This window comes from Lineus longissimus, chromosome 11 (genome assembly GCF_910592395.1).
Source record: "Lineus longissimus chromosome 11, tnLinLong1.2, whole genome shotgun sequence".
NCBI lineage: Eukaryota > Metazoa > Nemertea > Pilidiophora > Heteronemertea > Lineidae > Lineus > Lineus longissimus.
In genome coordinates this window covers 16858728-16878562 of record NC_088318.1, presented here as the reverse complement: position 1 = coordinate 16878562, position 19835 = coordinate 16858728, and the positions used below count along the sequence as shown (strand labels likewise).

At 43.1% G+C, this 19835-nt stretch overlaps 1 protein-coding gene and 2 long non-coding RNA genes across 3 annotated transcripts; 2 read left to right on the top strand and 1 right to left on the bottom strand.

The window, feature by feature from the left end:
* Window positions 1–2512: 2512 nt before the first annotated feature.
* LOC135495620 (serine/arginine repetitive matrix protein 2-like) lies at window positions 2513–13703 on the top strand. Its single transcript, XM_064784429.1, has 9 exons — window positions 2513–2607; window positions 3570–7533; window positions 8135–8432; window positions 8907–9020; window positions 9223–9408; window positions 9917–10147; window positions 10386–10573; window positions 11699–11880; window positions 12838–13703. The coding sequence occupies exons 2-9, from the start codon at window positions 3625–3627 to the stop codon at window positions 13016–13018; spliced, it is 5289 nt and encodes a 1762-aa protein (XP_064640499.1). The 5' UTR covers window positions 2513–2607; window positions 3570–3624; the 3' UTR covers window positions 13019–13703.
* Window positions 13704–14434: 731 nt separating this feature from the next.
* Window positions 14435–17306, top strand: LOC135495828 (uncharacterized). Its single transcript, XR_010448602.1, has 3 exons — window positions 14435–14516; window positions 15427–15525; window positions 15754–17306. It is a non-coding gene; the product is annotated as an uncharacterized LOC135495828 (long non-coding RNA).
* Window positions 17307–17394: 88 nt separating this feature from the next.
* Window positions 17395–19568, bottom strand: LOC135495827 (uncharacterized). Its single transcript, XR_010448601.1, has 4 exons — window positions 19420–19568; window positions 18634–18745; window positions 18165–18257; window positions 17395–17849 (listed from the first exon to the last, which is right to left on the bottom strand). It is a non-coding gene; the product is annotated as an uncharacterized LOC135495827 (long non-coding RNA).
* Window positions 19569–19835: the final 267 nt, after the last annotated feature.

Here is a 19835-nt window from a genome sequence, read left to right as displayed (position 1 = left end):
CTGTCATTTGATACAAAAATGTGCCTCGGAATAGGTTATGGTACGTAAGATATTTTCATCGGACTATGGATGGCTTTGATTTGAGAAATAACGATTTTAACCGCAGGTTTCTACCTACCGTATAGTATATCGTACTTTGTTTCAGGGAATTTGTTCAATAAAACTGCTCTTCATTAATCAGAAAATAATGTCAAAAACATTTGGCATATTCTTGGAAAGACAAATCTCATTGCAGAGAAACATATTCATACTGGAGGAAGACCATTCACATGAGACAAGTCTCATTGTATATTCATACTCAATATGATATCTGAAGGACTATCCCTTGGATCTTGGAGATGGGCTATTGTTATTGTCCTTTCTGTAGGTATGTTGCAGGCAGCATAACTCGAATATCTAAAATCGAAATAACAAGGGAAAAGAAACGCATTATAAAAATAAGATATAAAGAAAAAAAGAAAAATAATTCGAACTCGCGACCTTTGGATCGAACATCGTATTCTGCCATGCTCTACCAACTGCTCTAAAGTTTCTAAGACTTCTGACGTCATGTATTTGTCGAAATCTGATTGGCTGAAAGTCCCTGTACAAATGTACAATATAGTGCCCCAAAGGTTCAGGAAAAAAAATTCAAAACAAGTTGTCCAGGTTTGGTTCATCTGCCAATAGTTTGCTCTGTACTTGGTTCAGTACTACTGAAACAATATGTGAGACAGTTGAGTCCAAAATGGGGTTCCTGGACAGTTGAACAATAGTGCAACATTTTACTAGAACATTATGTGTACATGGTGCCAAGGGCATGGAACAAAGTGAACAGTAGGAAAAGTTCTTAATTTGGACGAGTTCATATTTAATTAAGGATCAATTGTATTGTAATATTAACAAATATTTTGATGTATAAGGTCGATCGGTTTCATTTTTGCTATAATTCTGATTTAATATACGGCATGCTTATGTACAATTTTAGGGCCCATACTGTAAGCTAAATAAGGGGGATGTTATGTGAGTCTCCCCGCGTTTGGGTCCACGCATGCGAATAGGAGGTTGGAGAACACGAGACGACGACGACCATTCATGTTCATGTTATCAGAGTTTTGGGTGCTTTAATAAAGACATAATCTAGTCGTATGATTCGTATTCGTATTCGTATAGTAGAATAGATAAGTCCCCAAGGAAGCAGAATATAACACTACAGCGTAGTGAATCGGAGCCTATTTGCATTGGCTAGGAGAAGACACAGTGCCTTGTTTTCCGTCTGCAATATACCATCCAGTAAAAATGAAAAATGCAAGTTTGGGTATCGTTGCTATAGCTTTGAGTAAATCATCAGAATCAAATCTAGCGGCGCCTTGATCGGGCGCAACTGCTTTTACGCTACTCCTGCAAATGGGGGGGGGGGGTAATGTCTCAGGGATTGTGTGCAGGGCCGGAGAAGCGAACATTAACCACTGATTTCCTGAGGAAGACAATATGAAGGGACCGCGGCCTGTTCAATGCATATTATACTGGGGGCGGCCATGTCTCAAGTTCATGAACTTAGATCAGTAAGTCAAGAGCATTTCAACATCTTTTGACAATCTCATCAGGCCGCGTTTATATACAGTTCACGTTACAGTATCGTGTCTGCGTTGCACTTTCATGTGTGACATGATGAACGAACAAGTCATTTCCAAAGAGCGGGCAACATACGTACGATTCACGATGTCACTTTTCACACTCACGTCGTGTTGTCAGTTAACTCGTGAAAAGGGAAACATGACAATGACAACTTGAATCCTACACAACACAGGTGTGCAAGGGATAGTAGTCCTAGGGCTGATAGTCCGTGTAACAATAGCCCGCATTGCTAAATGTTTTGGTTAGGGTTAGCGGTACAATAGATCATGCTGCTTAATTGGTCAAATACAATGCTACCGGACTATGACTCCAGGGGGACTATATCCGCTGTCACACCGGCCTAAAATGATTAATTGATGGGTAAGCTGTTCATCTTTCAATAGCTGTGGCTGGTCAACTCCTTACCAGATGTTGATAATTGTTTTTGTCGCTTTCATAGTAATTCATAGTATTCATTACACTCGTTATTAGTAGAAATAAAGCTTTTTCAGCGTTTGGGAAACCTTTAATGTTTTTTTACCAACAAAATTATTCACCCGGAGTCGTTCAAAAGCTCAAAAACTCTTTTTTTCTAAGAGTTAATCAGAAAATAATCTTAATCGCGCAAAAAACGAAGAAAACCTCTATGAACTAATCATCTAAAAGTAGGCCAAAGATGCACAATATCTTTCATGAATATACAGTAGATCAATATAGCTCAATTCAAAGGCGCTATCAAAATTAAGTCGTATAGGCCCTATATACTCAATACAAAATCTATGAGCAGAAATACCCATATAAAGTACTAGTCTACGTTGAACTCCCCGGACTGACGTGTCCCAGTGCTTTGTCGCCTATGATATATGTTAAAACGTCAATGTTGTCAAATGTGTTTTGAAAAGTCGTCATTGGTTTTCGCCGTGTATCGTGGGTATACACACACTGTGAATTTTGTGACAGGTTTGAGGCATGGAGGATTTGGGTATATTCTACTAGTAATATCTGAGGTAGGTCACTCTTCTCTTATAAAACCCCGAGTGCTCAATATATATGTTAATAGAGTCTATTAGCCATGGTTGCATCTTATGTGCAAGCGCTTCTTGAAAATGCGAGGCGCTAACGGTGTAGCAATTTTATACCCCATTGAAAAATGTCCTTCCCTTTTGGATGGTGACTGATTAAGACATGGGCCTCGTTCTCGGAGTCTCACGGCTCTGAGTGCGATTCTGTTCTGAGAGGAGGGGGAGGGAGTTTCCTCCGAACCCTCCGAACCCTCCGACCCCCCTCCCAGGGTACGCCTATGTAAAGGTACGCTTCTAAGGATACCTGGATACCCATGGCTTTCGATACCTCATACATGAAGAAACACAGTATAGAATCATCTGTCTCGGTACACTCTATCCTAGTACAAGTAGTATTGTTACACCGGTGGGGTGGGAAAATCTGTCGTGGGATTATGAGTCATTCACATCGTAATTTTTGACCGAGACGCAGACGGTAACGATCGTACTCATACTCTGCACAGTAATAGGATGAAGTGGTCCAACAATCACTGCTTGAAATGGTCGCAATTGGTGAATCTGAATCATGTGGTGAAATCACTCTTTCGCGTATTTATTAGACTATGTCATCCTAGTTTTATTCCGAAATTTCTTTGTTGGCATATCAATTTCAAGTCTTTTCCCGAAATATTTCTTCTCATAAGATGACGTATTTTGTGGTGGTTTAATGCACCATTTACGCCATTTTGTTTGTAGCTTTCGCGCTGCGTACATTGGTGCATATCATTCATGCACTACACTGCTTGGTGCCCCCACTGGTCGAGTTCAAGTGAGCACTTTCTGGTTGCTCCTTGATACCCCTGATTGATTTCTGTGGAGACCGGTGTAATAATAATGATATACATGTACATGTATTGCCTGTTAGTACATAAAAACTATGTCTTTTTTCATTTGTTTTTAAATTTTAGGTAGAAGTAACACCCTTGGTTATAAAGACATAACGCGTGTCGAAATCTTTCAAGCAGATATGCAAAGGTTATTAGATGAAGAAACCGTCAAAAATCTACAGCGTAGAAGTTTGGACCTGCTTGACCTTGGTGTTCCCCCACTCCTGCAAGCCGCACTCGTCACGAAAGAAGTCGAAGAAGAAGAAGCTGTCGGTTGCCCAGCAACGAAGCGTTTACTTGATGATATAAAACAGAGCATGGAGGCGGGAGCCTCTTCTGACGTGATTGGAGAGAATGGGAGTCGCATTGAAGAAACAGTGACCAACGGACTGCAAACTGGCGCAGTGAAAGGCGAAACGGATTCTAGTTCCACACATTCTGCTATTAGTGCAGGCAGGATAAACACTGGGTCAATGTCTCCGGTGTTACGGAAAATGTGTCCTGCTTCTCCTCAAGAAGATAAAGACAAGTCCCTCGGTTGCAAGTCGCATTCGCCAAGTCCGGACAGCGAAGGCTGCTTAGGTTACAAGTCTGAAAGCTCAGAAGGCGATGGATACTTAGGTTACAAATCGGAGTTTTCAGACAGCGACGACTCATTAGGCAGAAGCGTCGATTTGCACACTTTGGATAAAGCAGCATTTGTACGGATGTCCACAGGGAAACCGCCGGAGAGTGTACCCCTGCTCCAAATGAAAGCGAAAGAAAATACATCGGATTTCACCAGTAGAGCAGAAAACGGCGTCACAAAAGTCGCGGGTATCACTGGACAACAAGCAAGCCCATTTCAATTACTAGCTGTAGACTCCGATAATTCCAGCATAAATGAAGAAGAGCTGGATGAGGTCATTAAAACCATCGTAGAGGCAGACGAGACGGGTTCCATGGTACATCAAGTCGCCTCGGGCCTGCTCGATCAATTAGTAATGGGACCTGAAGTTATCCCTACTTTGTTCAAACAAGATGAAACTGGTGAAATGGTACGGACTGAGCCTGTCGGATCTTATCCTCCGCGAATCGAAGACGGAGACTTGTTAGGCCATTCACCGCGACGATTTCTGAAGGCGGCTTCTCCCATGGCATGTCGAATGGAGAGCCCCTCCTTCTTGATGAGAACAGGACTGGCAAAGAAGACGGACTCTGATAGTGACACTTCTGCAGACATGTCACCCAGTGATGATATTAGACCTGATGAGTCGGTTCGAAGCCAAATGGAGATTGACACAGCACATGCAAGGAGCGTCATGCAAGAGAGCCTGGCAGCTTATGTCACAAGTACGGCGGCGGAGCACGTTTCCAGCTTGATTGAACTTTCAAATCAACGGACAACTTCCTTTTTGAGAAGCCCAGTGGCTGATCAGGCTGTGGTTGAAACAGGCACAAACAACAGCGATAACTCGACAATCACCTTGAGTCAGTCTAATCTAATTCCACCATGCTACAGCAATGAAACTGGCTCTTCTCAGGATGAACATAGCCACCACGTACAAACTTTACCTGATGATGTCAGCAAAGACAGCAAAAATAAGCCCGCACACTTTGAGTACGCCCAACGCATGAGATTCAGAGCAACAAGCACTACTATTAAGACAGTAAGCCCCGAACAAGGAACTGCTGAGCGTGGTCAGAATATAACTGGAGGAGCTACTAATCCGGAGCTGCAGAAACAGGTACTTGAGACCACACCCAACAGCGATGACCGGACGCAATCTGAATACACTGAACCAATCATTCCCGAAAGAACGATCTCAGAATCTTCGACGCGTGAATACGAAAAACTTCGTTTTTTTGATAGGCAAGCCCCATTGGTGGAGACAAATGAGCAACCTAGGGACAGTGGAAGAGCAAGGAATGAAGAGGATGACAAAAATGTACAAGGAAATCTCTTCGGTGATATCAGTTTTTGGTCAGTTCCAATACCTTTTGTTAAAGATTCCGATTTGGGGGAATTATCTTTTCCGAAAGCAGCCAATGATTCAACAGAATCTCATGCGCATCCTGCAGCGACTGCGCCCGCCACAGCACCTGCCACGAGTGACATGACGTCCCCTCAGAAAGACTCCTCGGATGCCTTCCTTGATTTTTCCGGCCGTCTTGGTCGTTTTGTTGTGTCGAATGAATACCTTGATCAGCAAACTCAGGTTCAGCGAGAACGAAAAGAAGGGGAGTCTGATTCACCAAAAATCGATGACCTACCAAATTTCGTCGCCAGAGTAGAACACATCACTGAGGTATTGACGCCTACGCCAACCAAACATCATGAGGTCAACGATGCCGTCGAGACAAGCAGTGATGTTTCTGATCACCTTGGTGCACTTGACAGTTTGGCGCAGAAGGTACAAAAGGCTACAGACAGAATTAACGACGCAAATCGAGAGCTTTGTATGCAACGAATCGAAAATGTCCAAAATCTTTCCGGACTCGACTCAATTCCGATCGGAGAGGCGAATATAAACAGGACCAGTAGCGAGGATATGACCGAGATCAAGACTGAGAGGAAGAGAGAGGAACTGGACACTGATCACGAACAAGAGACAGCAAAGTGTCAGAGAACTTCATCACCTTATGAGCTTGCAGGCATTGTGATTATCTCACCAGCTCCAATACAACAGGCAGAGCGACAAGAGCAAGAAGTCACCAAAAGGCGATCTCGATCTCCAACACCCTCACTAATTATAGTTACGGGACCAACACCGGAGGAGGTCTCAGTCGGAATGGACGTTTCAGTAGGACGATCGAGGTCGCCGACACCGACACCTCTGGTTATTATGACACCTTGTCTAAGCCCAGACTCAGATCCACTCCGACGGCCTGTATCTAGTACTCGACGGTCACGATCACGCGAACGGCGAAAGGCCAAGCGGCACAGGTCATTATCTCCCCGGGAGAAAGCCTTTAAATCTCCACGCTCATTGTCACCTCGGGCTGACTCAAGATCCCCTTCTCCAGGTCGACAACGGAGGAGTGACAGATTGATGGCATCACCCTATGACCGGCCAATGTCACAAGGTGAATCACCGCGCTCTCCATCCCCACAACCTACTCGAATCCCGGGTCCAACCACACCATATCTTTCATCACCTCGGAGGGATCCTTCCCCTGTTCCTTCACAAAGGCAAACCCCTGCACTGGGAATATCTTCATCTCCGAGACGATCTAGGTCACCGTCTCCGTTACTGGATGCAAGCAAGCCATGCTCGAATGATAGACGATCAAGATCTCACTCAAGATCTCCAAGACCTGACAATACACAAGAGACAGGTGATAATAGAGCTCTTGCTCTCTCTCCTCACCCACCATCACGCCCAAAATCGCCAAGACCTGATCTACGCCGTGCTTCTCGAAGGCCTGGCACGCGATCCCGATCACCTGTCCCTTGGGGGACCTTCGGGGTACGCCATGACCAATACGAAGATCTTGTGATGGCCCAGCAAGAAACTCTCGCTTCCAATCTTAGTATCAGCAGCAAGGAACGCAACGGCAGGAGACCCAGACAGAAATTGATCCACAAGGACTCAAGGGATCAGAATGCCATATTGGAACAACTTAAAACCAAACATCTACCGTATCTCGCGAAGAAATTCAACAGAATTCCTGAAAGTTGTATTCCTGACGTTGGTTTTATACTTGATGACATGGACTTCATCAATGCACTTGATGCATTACGCAGAGCACCTTACTTTGTCGGCGGTGCACTCCTATCCGAATATTCATTCATGAATGATGTCTACCAACAGGTTGTGGAGTTTCCTTCTATCTTCCGGACTTTCAAGAAACTTCTTGAAATTCTGTTCCATGTTTTTACCGAGGGGTTCACAGCACCCGAAATAGGCGTGGTCGTCGTTGGAAATATTTACACGATTCTTATCAACGGTTCCGATGTCCATGAAGAATTTTTGAAGCGATTGTCGGAGGAGCCTGGCCTGCTGGAGCTGATCGTCTGGTTCGTGAAAAGGGTAAAGAATGTGCCCGCCAATAAGGATGCCGTGGGTGTAAGTGCTTTGATTTCAATTGAATTCACGACTTTCCTCAATAAGAATTGAGAGACTTCCTGTTTGTATTGGCCAATGGTAAGTCTTCTATCATGCATCCTGCAATGAGTACGCGTTATAGAGGACTTCTGATTCGTCCCTACAGAGGGGAGTCGTACAATTTCTGATTGAGGGAAGGGGTGTAGAGTAGAGAAGTTTTAAAATGAGTGGATCGCAACTAATCACTAATGGAACTCTCATAATCAGTCCATGCATTCTTCGGACTATACATGTAGCTACTCGTGTAGATTTTCAGATTGCTTTCATTTCAAAACTTAGTTCTTCTTTTCACCTGCACATAATCTACCTGTTCTCCATAATAGTTTAACACATCGGTAGTAGTAGCTTTCTTGTCGGTCCAGTCACGTCGGTCAAAAGCTTAAAACTCATTGCTTACTTTCGATGGCAGATAGTGTTGTTTGCAGGCCACTTTAAATGAATAACTAACCTAATGACAACTGAGAAACCACAAAAAAGTATTTCGTCTTTTTCAAATCCAACCGTGTTTAGATAAACGTTCCGCTACAAGCGAAGTTAAAGATTTGCTTTCATTTCCATTCAGATGTTGTTGACCTACTCTATCAACGTTCTCTACAACTGCTCCATGCACGACGACAACCGCAAACGCCTCCAAGAGGTTGGGGCGGTGGACGCCTGTCTCAACTACTTGGAGTCCTCCACCGAATTCGTCGAGCGGATCGCCCTTCTTTGCGTGGCGTATCTTGCCGATGAGAAGCAGAGCGAGATATTCCTGGCCAAGCGAAAACCTATACAGCACTTTATAGACCAGTTGAAGAAGGCTGTGACGGATGGTACGGAACGTGGGGCGGATGGCTGGACGAAACTCGAGATTATAAAGGGTAAGTGACGACTTTTATAAAGGGTAGGTGACGACTACACGTAAACAAACGTGGAATGCTGGTGATACTCAATGCACGTCGGATAACTCTTCGCCCAAGGTTACCCCTTCCCGATTGTTTTCACAGCGTCCTTCGTACTGTAAAAGGTTCTATGGCTGGTTCCTTTAGCTGGATTAACTCTCGGTTGTAGCATTTCTTCAGAATCCCTCAACAAAAGCTATGGTCATTGAAGCTCGGGCAAAAAGCGCCCCGTGACGGTAATGGTAGCTGACTTAGTTGATATTCAGAAACTGCGTGCCCCCATCCATTTTAGTTGCCCGTGAAACCAGAAACACAAGACTTGTATTCTGGCTTGAATAAGGACAACCCCTTCTTTATGATAGATAGAAGTTTGATTGCTGCTATCCTCGTATTGCTATGTCTACTCTATTGGAATTCGTTCTGGAAAATGTTTTCACTGATATCTTTCTTCAGGTCTCGGCCGTCTCTCGGTGAATGACTCCAATAAGAGGGTGATCGCCGAATGCGGTGCCATGGATGTCCTACTTGAAGCAGCCCAGGTTGATGCGTCTCCTCGGGAGAGACTAGGTATATGACATTTTCGTCGGATATTTTAATCATAATCTGCCATGATATGCCCATTGTTTATTTCAGATCGATCAGATTATAAATGCTTACTATGTCTTTTGGTCAACTTATATATAATTATCACATCATGAACATTGCGACTGACAAATATTCTGTTATCATTACCTTCAGAAGCTGCGATCTATACTTTTTCCAATTCCAGAATCCCTCAAAGTGCTCTGGTCGCTGTGTTTCGACAAGACCAACCAGGAGCAACTCAAGAACAACACGGAAGCCATGGTGTATTTTGAGCAGATAGGTGTCAATGACCTTGACCCCAAAAGCCAGAAGGTCGCCAATGGAATACTGTGGACCATCCGCGACTCACTTCAGCATCATTCAACACTGGGTAAGATTGTACCGTATTTCAGAGCATCTTTGTAGGCCAGTGTGAATGAAACTGTATTCCCCTTGGGACTCAGTCTTACCCTATTTCTTGATGATTGTTATGCTTTTACTTCAGTTTTGAGAACGGGTTTACCATCTCCGATCACGGCCCAAGAAAAGGTCATCAATTGAAGAAATAAATGGCTTTTTAAATGGATCTTTAGGTGAATGCGATCAAACAACGTCATTTTCGATCGGGGATTGTGAATTTTAACCATATCTATTTATATCATAACATGTATGTCATCATAGAGTATCTTTTCCATGGACGAGAGAAGTGTCACAAATAATACGGGAAAGTCTAATCTTTGACCACGTTGATTCAAAACACTGCCCTCAGAAGGTCAATCGCATGTCATGGTCAGCTACAAGACCACTATATTCCCATGCCCTTCTTTGTCATTGCATACATGTATATCCTTTTAACTTTGATATTTTCCTTCTAACCAATCGTTCGATGGTGAATTCAGATCAACCTTCAGAAGGCCAATCGCACATCATGGTCAGCTACCAGTGGGAGGCGAAACCGCTTGCCCTGAAGATGAGGGCCACACTCCGGGCCAATGGCTACAACGTATGGATGGATGTGGATCACATGCAGGGGTCGACCATTGAAACCATGGCCAGAGCAGTGGAGATGTCCGACGCCGTCCTTATGTGCATGTCGCAGAAGTACAAGGAGAGCCAGAACTGTAGATCAGGTAGGGACCAAGCTCAGCTAGTTCTAGGTGACCTACAAACATAACCTACTTTTGATTTTTAATAACTCCCAAAGCTGAGATCTGTAGTTTTCGATTTGTTTGATCTTATAACCTGCATCAGCTATTGTGTAATAGGCATTTCTGTCTTAGCGGATCCTGCCGCCGATTGGTTTTAGATGGGGCCGGGGGAGAAGCCCTGCTTTTTGTCTTGATTCGTGTTTTCTCTTCCACAATACAGAAGCAGAATACGCCTACTACCAGAAAAAGGAGATCATCCCCATCGTCGTTCAGAACAAGTACAAGCCCGATGGGTGGCTGGGTTTTCTCAGGGGCACCAAGATGTACTATGACATCACAAGCGACGACGCATTTCAGGAGAAGATGACAGATCTGATAAAGGCTTTGGGGAACAAAGGGAAACTACAAGTAAGCTTGCCTATAAAGGGTGTTCCAAAAACCCAAGTTGCCCGAAACCTACTTACTTGACACATGGGGTTCCATCGTTATTCAGTTTTATGGAGGGTCTTCGTTTTGTAGCAGAGTCTTTGTTTTGCAGTTGAGTCTTTGTTTTGTAGTAGGGGTCTCTGTTTTGTATTTGGGTCTTTGTTTTGTAGTCGGGATCTCTGTTTTGTATTTGGGTCTTTGTTTTGTAGTCGGGTCTCTGTTTTGTATTTGGGTCTTTGTTTTGTAGTCGGGGTCTCTGTTTTGTATTTGGGTCTTTGTTTTGTAGTAGGGGTCTTTGTTTTGTAGTATGGGGTCACTGTTTTGTAGGTCTTGGGTCTTGGGTCTTTGTTTCGTACTTGCAAGTACTTTTAAATATGTAAAGGACAAGTCAACCTGATGACCCAGTCTGTACTATAGGGCAGGTTTTTGCGATATACATAATACGAAGTCCTCGAATTAGTTAAACACATTTATTGCATGTATTGTTGCGTGATTTGTTGAAGAAGGAATTAGAAAGTTTTTATGCAATGGAATAAGCGCCAGTATGAATAAACTGTCGCCGTTTTGAAAGGACAGTTGTTTTTCGACCAACAAGGAAAAGTGCGACCTCCGAAGGGGGGGGGCAAAAAGTAGAGCCCCGAGTTGACCCATTGTGTCATGCTAAAAAATAATTTGTGACCCGTTCCAGCAAAACCAGTCGCATGTCCCTCTGAGCTTGGCAGGTTGAGACGGACTGTTTGTTCATTTCACTATTGTCTGCCTTTTGTGAAGTCTGATGACATCAATTTCTTCTATTATCTCCAAGTGTAATCCTAGGCTCATCTTATTAGCGACATGCGACTGGTTTTGCTAGAACGGGTCACATTTGGTAATGAAACAGGAGAAAAACATATTGACGGTATGATGAAAACAAACTGGATTTCAGTAGACTCTTTTCACAAAAACATGACCAGTGGTTTTGAAGGTTTCACTTAGGTATGTACCTATAGCCTCATTACAAACCTAGGTCATCTTCGATTATGGTGAGCTAATGATTGTTTCGCATCCGCCCTTCTCAGAATGACTCGCGTGTGATAGACACTATAATACTTCTACTTCACTCCATAGGGGTCACCATTGAATGTTCCGCCACACCAAGCCTTCATTACCGAACAGCATGAGCCCTCCACAGTGACGCCACCTGTACACCCCGTCACAGAGAGAGCACGAACGCCTCGGGTCAGGAGCAGCCCAAGGAACTGGAGCGATGAGGATGTGACCTCGTGGATGGAGTCTCATGGCATAAACAGGTAGGCCTGCATGTGATCGGGGCGTTTTTAAAAAGCCTTGCGGCGATAGAGTTCTCGATGTAATTTAAAAAAATACTAAAAGAAACACCGTAATGAATGGCGTGATTAATTGAATATATTTCACCTCACCAATTTCACATACTGATCGTACATTAGATTAATTTCCTTCTCCACGTGACTACACTCGCGGGACGCGAATTTTTCTTTCCTGAACCTTTCGGGCAGTACAGTGTACATTCGTACACAGGTTCTCAGCCAATCAAAAAGAAAAATGTTGTCCACAACCCGATTCGAACTCGCAACCATTGGATCGAACATCGTATTCTGCCATTTCTGACGAGCGCCCTACCAACTGCTCTTATATTTGTCGAAATCTGATTGGCTGAAAGCCTCTGTACAAATGTACACTGTACTGCCCGAAAGGTTCAGGAAAACAAATTCGCTCCCGGGACTAGCTACACTTGTTCAATCTCGATGTAGCTAGGACCGGAATTCTTTATTTGATGAGGTGGTTCTGGCCCGGTTTTATATACTTTTTAGGCCCTCCATCACTCGAACGTTTATGACATTGTTAAAATGATACATTAAACGATTTTGACATAAATTTATTTCAAACGACAATTGTTTTGTAATTCATCCCGAAAATGAGTACGAATCGGTTGTCGCGGCCATTTTCAGTCTGATTATACACTGCGCAATGTACAGTGACGTCAAAACATGGAAGCTTACACTGGCAGCAATGAGGATACCGCGGTGACGTCACATCACGTGATCACATCCCATATTAGTGATCGCTATGGCCAATCAGATTCAGTCTACTGACAGCACCAGCACTGAACACATCTTGCACTGGCTTGCACTGGCAGGCCTACATTACCATGCAAAGAAATTTGTGCTGGCGTAAAGCATTTTCAGTAAATTAAGTTTATAAGGTGTTCCGCGTTTTTTCTTCTTCAGAAACCGAATGGGTGTACTAACTGGACGTCAGATCAGCTTCCTCCAGAAAATGAAGAGAGATGCGCCAGATTTCTATTATAGTTACGTTACAAAGAACCTATATTCAATACAATTCCAGGAATTCACTGACTTCAGCGCCCTCACTAGTGCAATAGAGGAACTTGATGAAGCGGAAAAGTAACATTCATCTGTTCTGAATCAGAAACATCAGATATCATAGCTCTAAGTGAAATTATACTTGAACAGGCCTACACAGAACTGCGGCAGTTCATTAAAGTATGCACTACCAGCTTCGACCATGGTACCACCAAACAGGTATTCCTACACAGACAGAGACCAATGATAGAGATTGCACTGTAATGGTAGACAAGAATGGTGACCGTCGATACGTTTATGCGATGTAGCCTCATGAATATTTGAAAAAGACAAGCTTTGGGTGTTGAAACTGATGGCACCCTCCATAAACGAAAAGAATTACGCCGGGCGTCTTAAGGCCTCAACTTTTTTGAGATTTTTTTTGAGGTGCCGCTGTCGCCCGTCCGAGCACTCGCAAAAAGACTGCCTGTGTACATGTACATGTACAAGTCGCAACTGCTTCAATCCTAGTTTAAAGTACATGTACACCCATACATCTGATAATTTTATAACGGAGTGATGCACATGCTCACAGCACGTAATGTACAAATATCTACTTCGTTGTTTTTTATCTATTGATATTGATAACAACTAAATATATCATGATATATTTATTTGATATCAATTTTGCTTTCAATTTAGAAGTAAAACAACTTCGTGCCATAGTTTGCAAAATGTATTTTAGGAAAGTGTGATACATGTAGTTTCAAATGAATAAAGTAATAAAGTAACCGGAAACAAAGGAATCAATTTTGATCTTTGAATATATACAGGTACTTTGGAAGAAGTTATGGCCGTTCTATTTGTTAAGTCGAAAGGGATGGATTAGATCAAGGCTAACAATTGTTATCGTTATTGCTGGTAGGCTTCCCTATCTCCCCAAACTACATTCTGTTTCTTGGACAAATGTTAAGTCCCAACTGAACACAATGACTGCTGTTGTAACGGAAAGACTTAAAAATCGTCCCTGTCTAATTGTTTTTTCGGTTGCACGGAAAGGAAATACGAGTTGTTTAATCAAACAATGTAACTTCCATCCCTAAGTATTGTTTGTTCTTTTTCAAAATCAGAATGCAGGGACCATAGGAGTTCATTTTAATTGGACAAGCTCTTAAGTGTAGTTCGAAACACACTCCTAAACGCGCGGGAGTGTACTGCACACGTGCTCAGACCTATTTCATGTCGCTGAAGAAGCTTGTCAGATTTTTTTTAATGCCAATAGGCCAAGATTTACGCCAAGTTGTCTCCAGTAAACATGTATCTGGTGTGATCATATCTCAGCTGTCTCGGCTTCAAACACGCCCGCTCTTTTTTGCAAGGCTCTAGTGTGCCCAAAGCCTATCATGTATACTCAACTGCCATATGTCACAATTATAGCAACTCATGAATAACTGTTGAAATTGATTGCAATGCACGCTTATTTTCGATTGAGCATGCCACTTCTGATACTGAAGAAGCGAAACAGCTGTCTCTAAGCTCTGTAGGACGCCAGGCAGCGTTAAATAACCGAGCTTCAGACCATCCCAGTGATCATTTTGGCGAAGGTAGGTCAATGTAGTCAGTGTTCGATATTCAGATCAAGGGGCACGGTAGTCCAGTGGCGTCGGAGCCGGGGAAGAGGCTAGAGGCCTAGTTCACCCTTCTTTTTCTAGGAAATGTTCTTCTTTCTTACATTTATCTCCGATTTCTTTGTTGCCACAATCTGTGTGCCCAGATCGCGCACATGATAAAGCAAAATGAGGATATTTTTGGGGTTCGGGAACAGGCCAATTTCAATTCTCAGATTCCAGAAATATCGCATTTAAGCGGGTCTTAATCTCAAAATGTCGGCCCCTCCAACTTCAACCCCCCCACCCCATATGGTCTGTCATGATTTTGGTCAAACGCTCCGACGCCCTCTTGTACATACGCCAAGTCTTTGGGAAGGGTTTTGTCATCATCGGGAAGCAAAGGCCAAGGGTCTGCAGGCACGCCAAAATGTGGACATTTTAGGGCCAAATGTGCGCCTTTCGGGCCTCTGAGGTTTAAAGAAACTTTAAAGCTTAAAGTTTTTAATTTGTTTCTTGAGGCCAAGCGCCCGTGCAAGCGCCCTAAAAATCGTTTTCAAATTCCTACCTGGCAAAACGTTAACGGGTGGCCTAATCAACGTCCTTTTGGCTATTTTTTCAAAAATCAAAAATGGCGTTTTTGATAAATTTGAGGGTGAGGGAGGTGAGAAAAACCCCGAAACGAGGTACATGTATTTTTTGGAAAACATTTCTTCCCATTTAAGGGTTGATAATTCGACATATAAATATATAGTCAGTGAGATTCGACGCTGTTAGTTTCGTACTTGAAATATCATGCATCTTGCTTTGATACTTATTGTTCTGTATCGAAAATAAAAATGCATGTCCAATTCTAAAAAAGATTGTAATGAAACATCGGGTTCTCAAAGGTTTGTCTTTTGAACAGGTTTCCTCCTCGAAGAAGCAATCTCTCTGTGCTGAAGTATGGCGCTGAAAGTAGTTCTGTTGTTGTGCTTGATGTTCTTATGTGCCGCTGTCAGCGATGGTAAGTATCCCCCAATCTTTATCAAATCAGCTGAAACTCGGTACTTGGTAGCATTTGTATATATCTTTCGAATCGCCGACTCGAATTTCGTGAAAAATTTCCGTCCCGATTCGTTAGCATTCATTCATGCCAAAATACTTTTGTGAACTTCGACTTTCATTCACTCCTGGGTAAAATGAATCAGAGCATTTGTGATCATTGCATAATTATTGCCTTTTTTCACTGTAGGTGCGAAAGCTGGTGCAATGAATGTACATGCTAAACCCCAATTTGAAAGTACACCAGAGTTGTTTCGTAGGAAGAGGGGAGATGGGAGCCAGAATGACGTGCTTCGTAAGAAGAGGAACGTATTTGTGAAGGCGCATGGAAAACCAACGCTAGAAAAAGGAAATGGAGCTCTCTTCTATTGAGGCTGGGGTCCACTAATGACGGTATCAATTGAGCGCTTACATATACGACACAGGATATACATGTACAATATTAAATAACGATACTGCAATAGGCTTTTAGCCTGTATGTAGCAGGTTTTTTCTTCAATACTTTTGTTTGCGTGGGCATGGCGGGGTGTGTACGAAATTTGATGATTGATCTAGGTTCTGTGCTGTAGAGTTCGGATTTGTAATGAGTGTCAATCATATTTTTAAATTGGTTTAGCGAGTTGGCATTCACTGCTTGTTCTGGCAAGTTATTCCACGGATCTATGATTCTGTTGGTAAAAAAGTACTTTCGGATATCTAGTTTGGCTCTTGGTTTGTTTAACTTATACGAATGACCTTTGGTTTGATAGGTGACATCGACAGGTTGGGTTAGATTAAGTCCATCTATGTTGTAGTAACCATGGGTGATCTTGTAAGTTTCTATTAAGTCCCCTCGAAGTCTTCTATAGGATAAACTCGGGAGTCCTAATTTGCAGAGTCTCTCCTCGTAACTGATGTCTCTTAATCCCGGGATTAACTTTGTTGCTCGTCTTTGTACGTTTTCCAGTACGGTTATGTTTTTCTTCAGGTGGGGGGCCCAGATGACATTTGCATATTCGAGGTGTGGCCTTACCAAACTTTTAAATAGTGTCGCAAACATCCTAGTATCCAAATGGTCAAAGGATCTCCTGATCATTCCAACAATCTTTGTTGCTACATTAGCTACATTATTAATGTGATTTTCAAAAGTCAGGTTTCTATCGATGATCACCCCCAAGTCCTTTTCGCAATCTGATTCTAAAACCTCATGTCTCTGGCCATCCTTCCTCAGAAAGTATTCTGCTTGTGGATTGTTTCTTCCGAGATGCATACTCTTACATTTATCCATATTAAATCTGAGTTGCCATAGTTCAGTCCAATCATCAAGGTTGCTGAGATCTTTTTGCACCGACTGCGTCTGCTTTGTTGTTGCGACTTCTGCTATGAGTTTGGCGTCATCCGCAAACATCATTGCTCAGTTCTCCACGCAGTGAGGGATGTCGTTCACATAATAAATAAACAAAGTCGGACCAAGGACTATGGGCGGTTATTACCGCAAATAAAGACAAACCAAAGCAAAGACACTTGTGTAGCATATCAAGGACACCTAGATTGATACTCCTGGGCGGTTATTACCGCAAATAAAGACAAACCAAAGCAAAGACACTTGTGTAGCATATCAAGGACATGTAGATGTGCGATGGCCTTCATGATTTTGCTCGGGTTCGGGAGTTCCTGGGCTGTTAAGGGCAGGCATAAATTGGGTCAGGTCAAGTCTTGGGGTTGAAGTGAATCTGAGATTTTTTTCGTAAGGGTCATCTCCATCAAAACCAATTCACCGACTTAACGTTGCCCTCTTTTAAGGCAACAAAATAATGAAAACAGATGCAAAGACAGGAGACTAAAGACGGAATACAATGTACAGAACACAGCCTTGTTATTCATGAAACATAGACTCTTGTCGACAACAAACAGTCAACAGAATTTTGGCAGGCTTTTTCAAAATAACAATGATGTGAAGTGAAAAAATACAGCAATAAAAGTAAGTCACTCTATTGCAAATTACTTCCCACTAACAAGTTGAGGTGTGCCCACAAGTTGCTCGACAATCAAAATGGATTGATATGACGAACACCAGAGTTCAAAGGCGAGAAAGGATTCACTTTTTGCCCACATCAACGCATCATTTATTGAAATCGCTGTTGATCGAGGAGCGACACGTGGCCATCGGAGTGACTAGGGAGATGAGAGCTGGCGATTCAGTCCATGCCTGTTCGAACAGGCCACCATTCCTCTCCTGCACTGCTTTGGAGTCTTTGGTAAACTTGGATGAGATCATCAGTGGGTGGCGACTTCTTCCTAGATTTTCTGAAGACAGAAAATAGAATTCAATTCAATACAGTATTTGGGCATTTACATGATTGTGGCAGAGCAAGGGACAAGGATGTGACGTGACAAGATCGAAGAGCAAGACCAGCGTGAATCTACACGACACACTATGGACTAGTGGCTCAGACCCTCAACTAGAGGTCAAGAGGTCCCTGGTTCGAATCTTACTGTCGGTGAGAGACTCAGGCAGGTCTCTTAGACACTTGCCTCACTACCCAGATGTATAAATGGGTTCTGGTGCTGGGCATATGGACAAATGGGACAGCATTTTTTCCTTCTTTTTTTGTTACTAACAGGATTGTGTGCAGCCCAGGCTTCAATCTCTTCATCTATCTGGGCCCTCGGCTCGACGATGGCACCTTTGGTCCTTCCTTTTCCAACAAGTGTCTGAAACAGTGAAAACAAAAACACAGTGGAAATCATTGACGGCGTTGTAGGTTAGACACTGCTGCTCAAATGATTTGAAAGATTCTCCTCACAACCCAAAGAAGAAAACCTAGGTGGCTTTTTCGTTATGCATTTCTTTGCAGTGAATTAACGAGTAAACATCGTCTCTCAGACACTTGGAAAAAGGAATCTGAGAGCATCTCAGTTTCAAAATTTTCCTGCTGGAGACCCCCCAGACCTCCCTTCGTGGGTGAGCGCCTACTGCGCTTTCATGTGATTGTGAGGGCGAGCCCTCACCATATTCAGGCTTCGCCCTCAACGGGGCCCCCTCTATCCAGCTGTGCTGGATCCACTCCTTAATTTGATGGTGACCTACCATGTGGTCCAGCCACCAGTCAGACAAGGATCCCCTTTTGCGAGTTGTTGCTACTTCTGGCTGTACCGAGGCTACTTTTTGCTGGGTCACTGGATGTACCAAGTCATGCCCGCTGAAACGACGAGTGATCATATCAACATTGTTGTGGCGATACTCTACACCATCCCTTCGCAATTCCCACAGCCCGTGATCACTGTTCACTAAAAGATTGGAGAAACAAGTCGTCACAATTCCGTTGGCGTCATATGCAATTTGAATTGCAGCAGACGTCGCGGTTTAACATAAGTTGTGTACCGGTGCTACCGAATACGCTGCATGACACAAGGGCTTTAACATCAAAGTAGAAAAGAATCATATTGAATTTGGCTAAATCACAGGGCTCAGCCAGGCCTCTGAATCTGATGATCATGATGGGGGGCGGGCGAGGGGGTTGGTCCAGCAGCGGCTGGCAGCGGACATTTGTCTTGACTCTTGTTTGCGCTGCTACAGCTTAAAGTCCTGTGGTACAGTCTAGATCGAAGCAGTGTCATCATTGGCGAAATGGACCAAAGTTTGTGAGGGGCTGAGTTTCGTCCAAAATTAGATCTGTTTACACACTACGGCAATGGCGTATTGCAGGTACACGTCAACGGGTCATTGATTGTCGGACGTCAGTTCGCCAAGAAAACCAAAGGAATCGAAGGATTCATTGAACTCATCAACATGTCATTAGTTTTCAGTGAAGTGCAACTGTATTCCTAGGTAAATCACTTTGGTATATAGAGAGTAAGATTACAATTAACTCACGTTAAAGTTTGAGTTCCGGGGAGGTAGCGTTGTCAGTACGTTGGTTTAGGGGCGCAATAACCTAGCTTATAGCGAGCAATTAGTACACTAAGATTTCAGTGATTAACATAATAGTTGCAAGTATTTGGCATTTTAGACTCATATTTCGTGCTATAATAACTACGTTGTAAACATAATGCTCAAAATTGATTCATGAAAAGGTTGTTAGGGCAATATCAAGCAAGCAGTAATGGAAAAAAGTGTAATTCCATTAACTGAATATTGTTTTTAGACACTATAACATTTTAGGCCTACTTTTCCGTAAACCACGAGAACAATGTATGTGAAAAAAACAACACATATAAGTGAGGCGCCGAGTATACAGTAATTGTAAGGTAAAGAAAAGCTCGGTCTCTAAAGTCTGGAGGTCCGGAGTC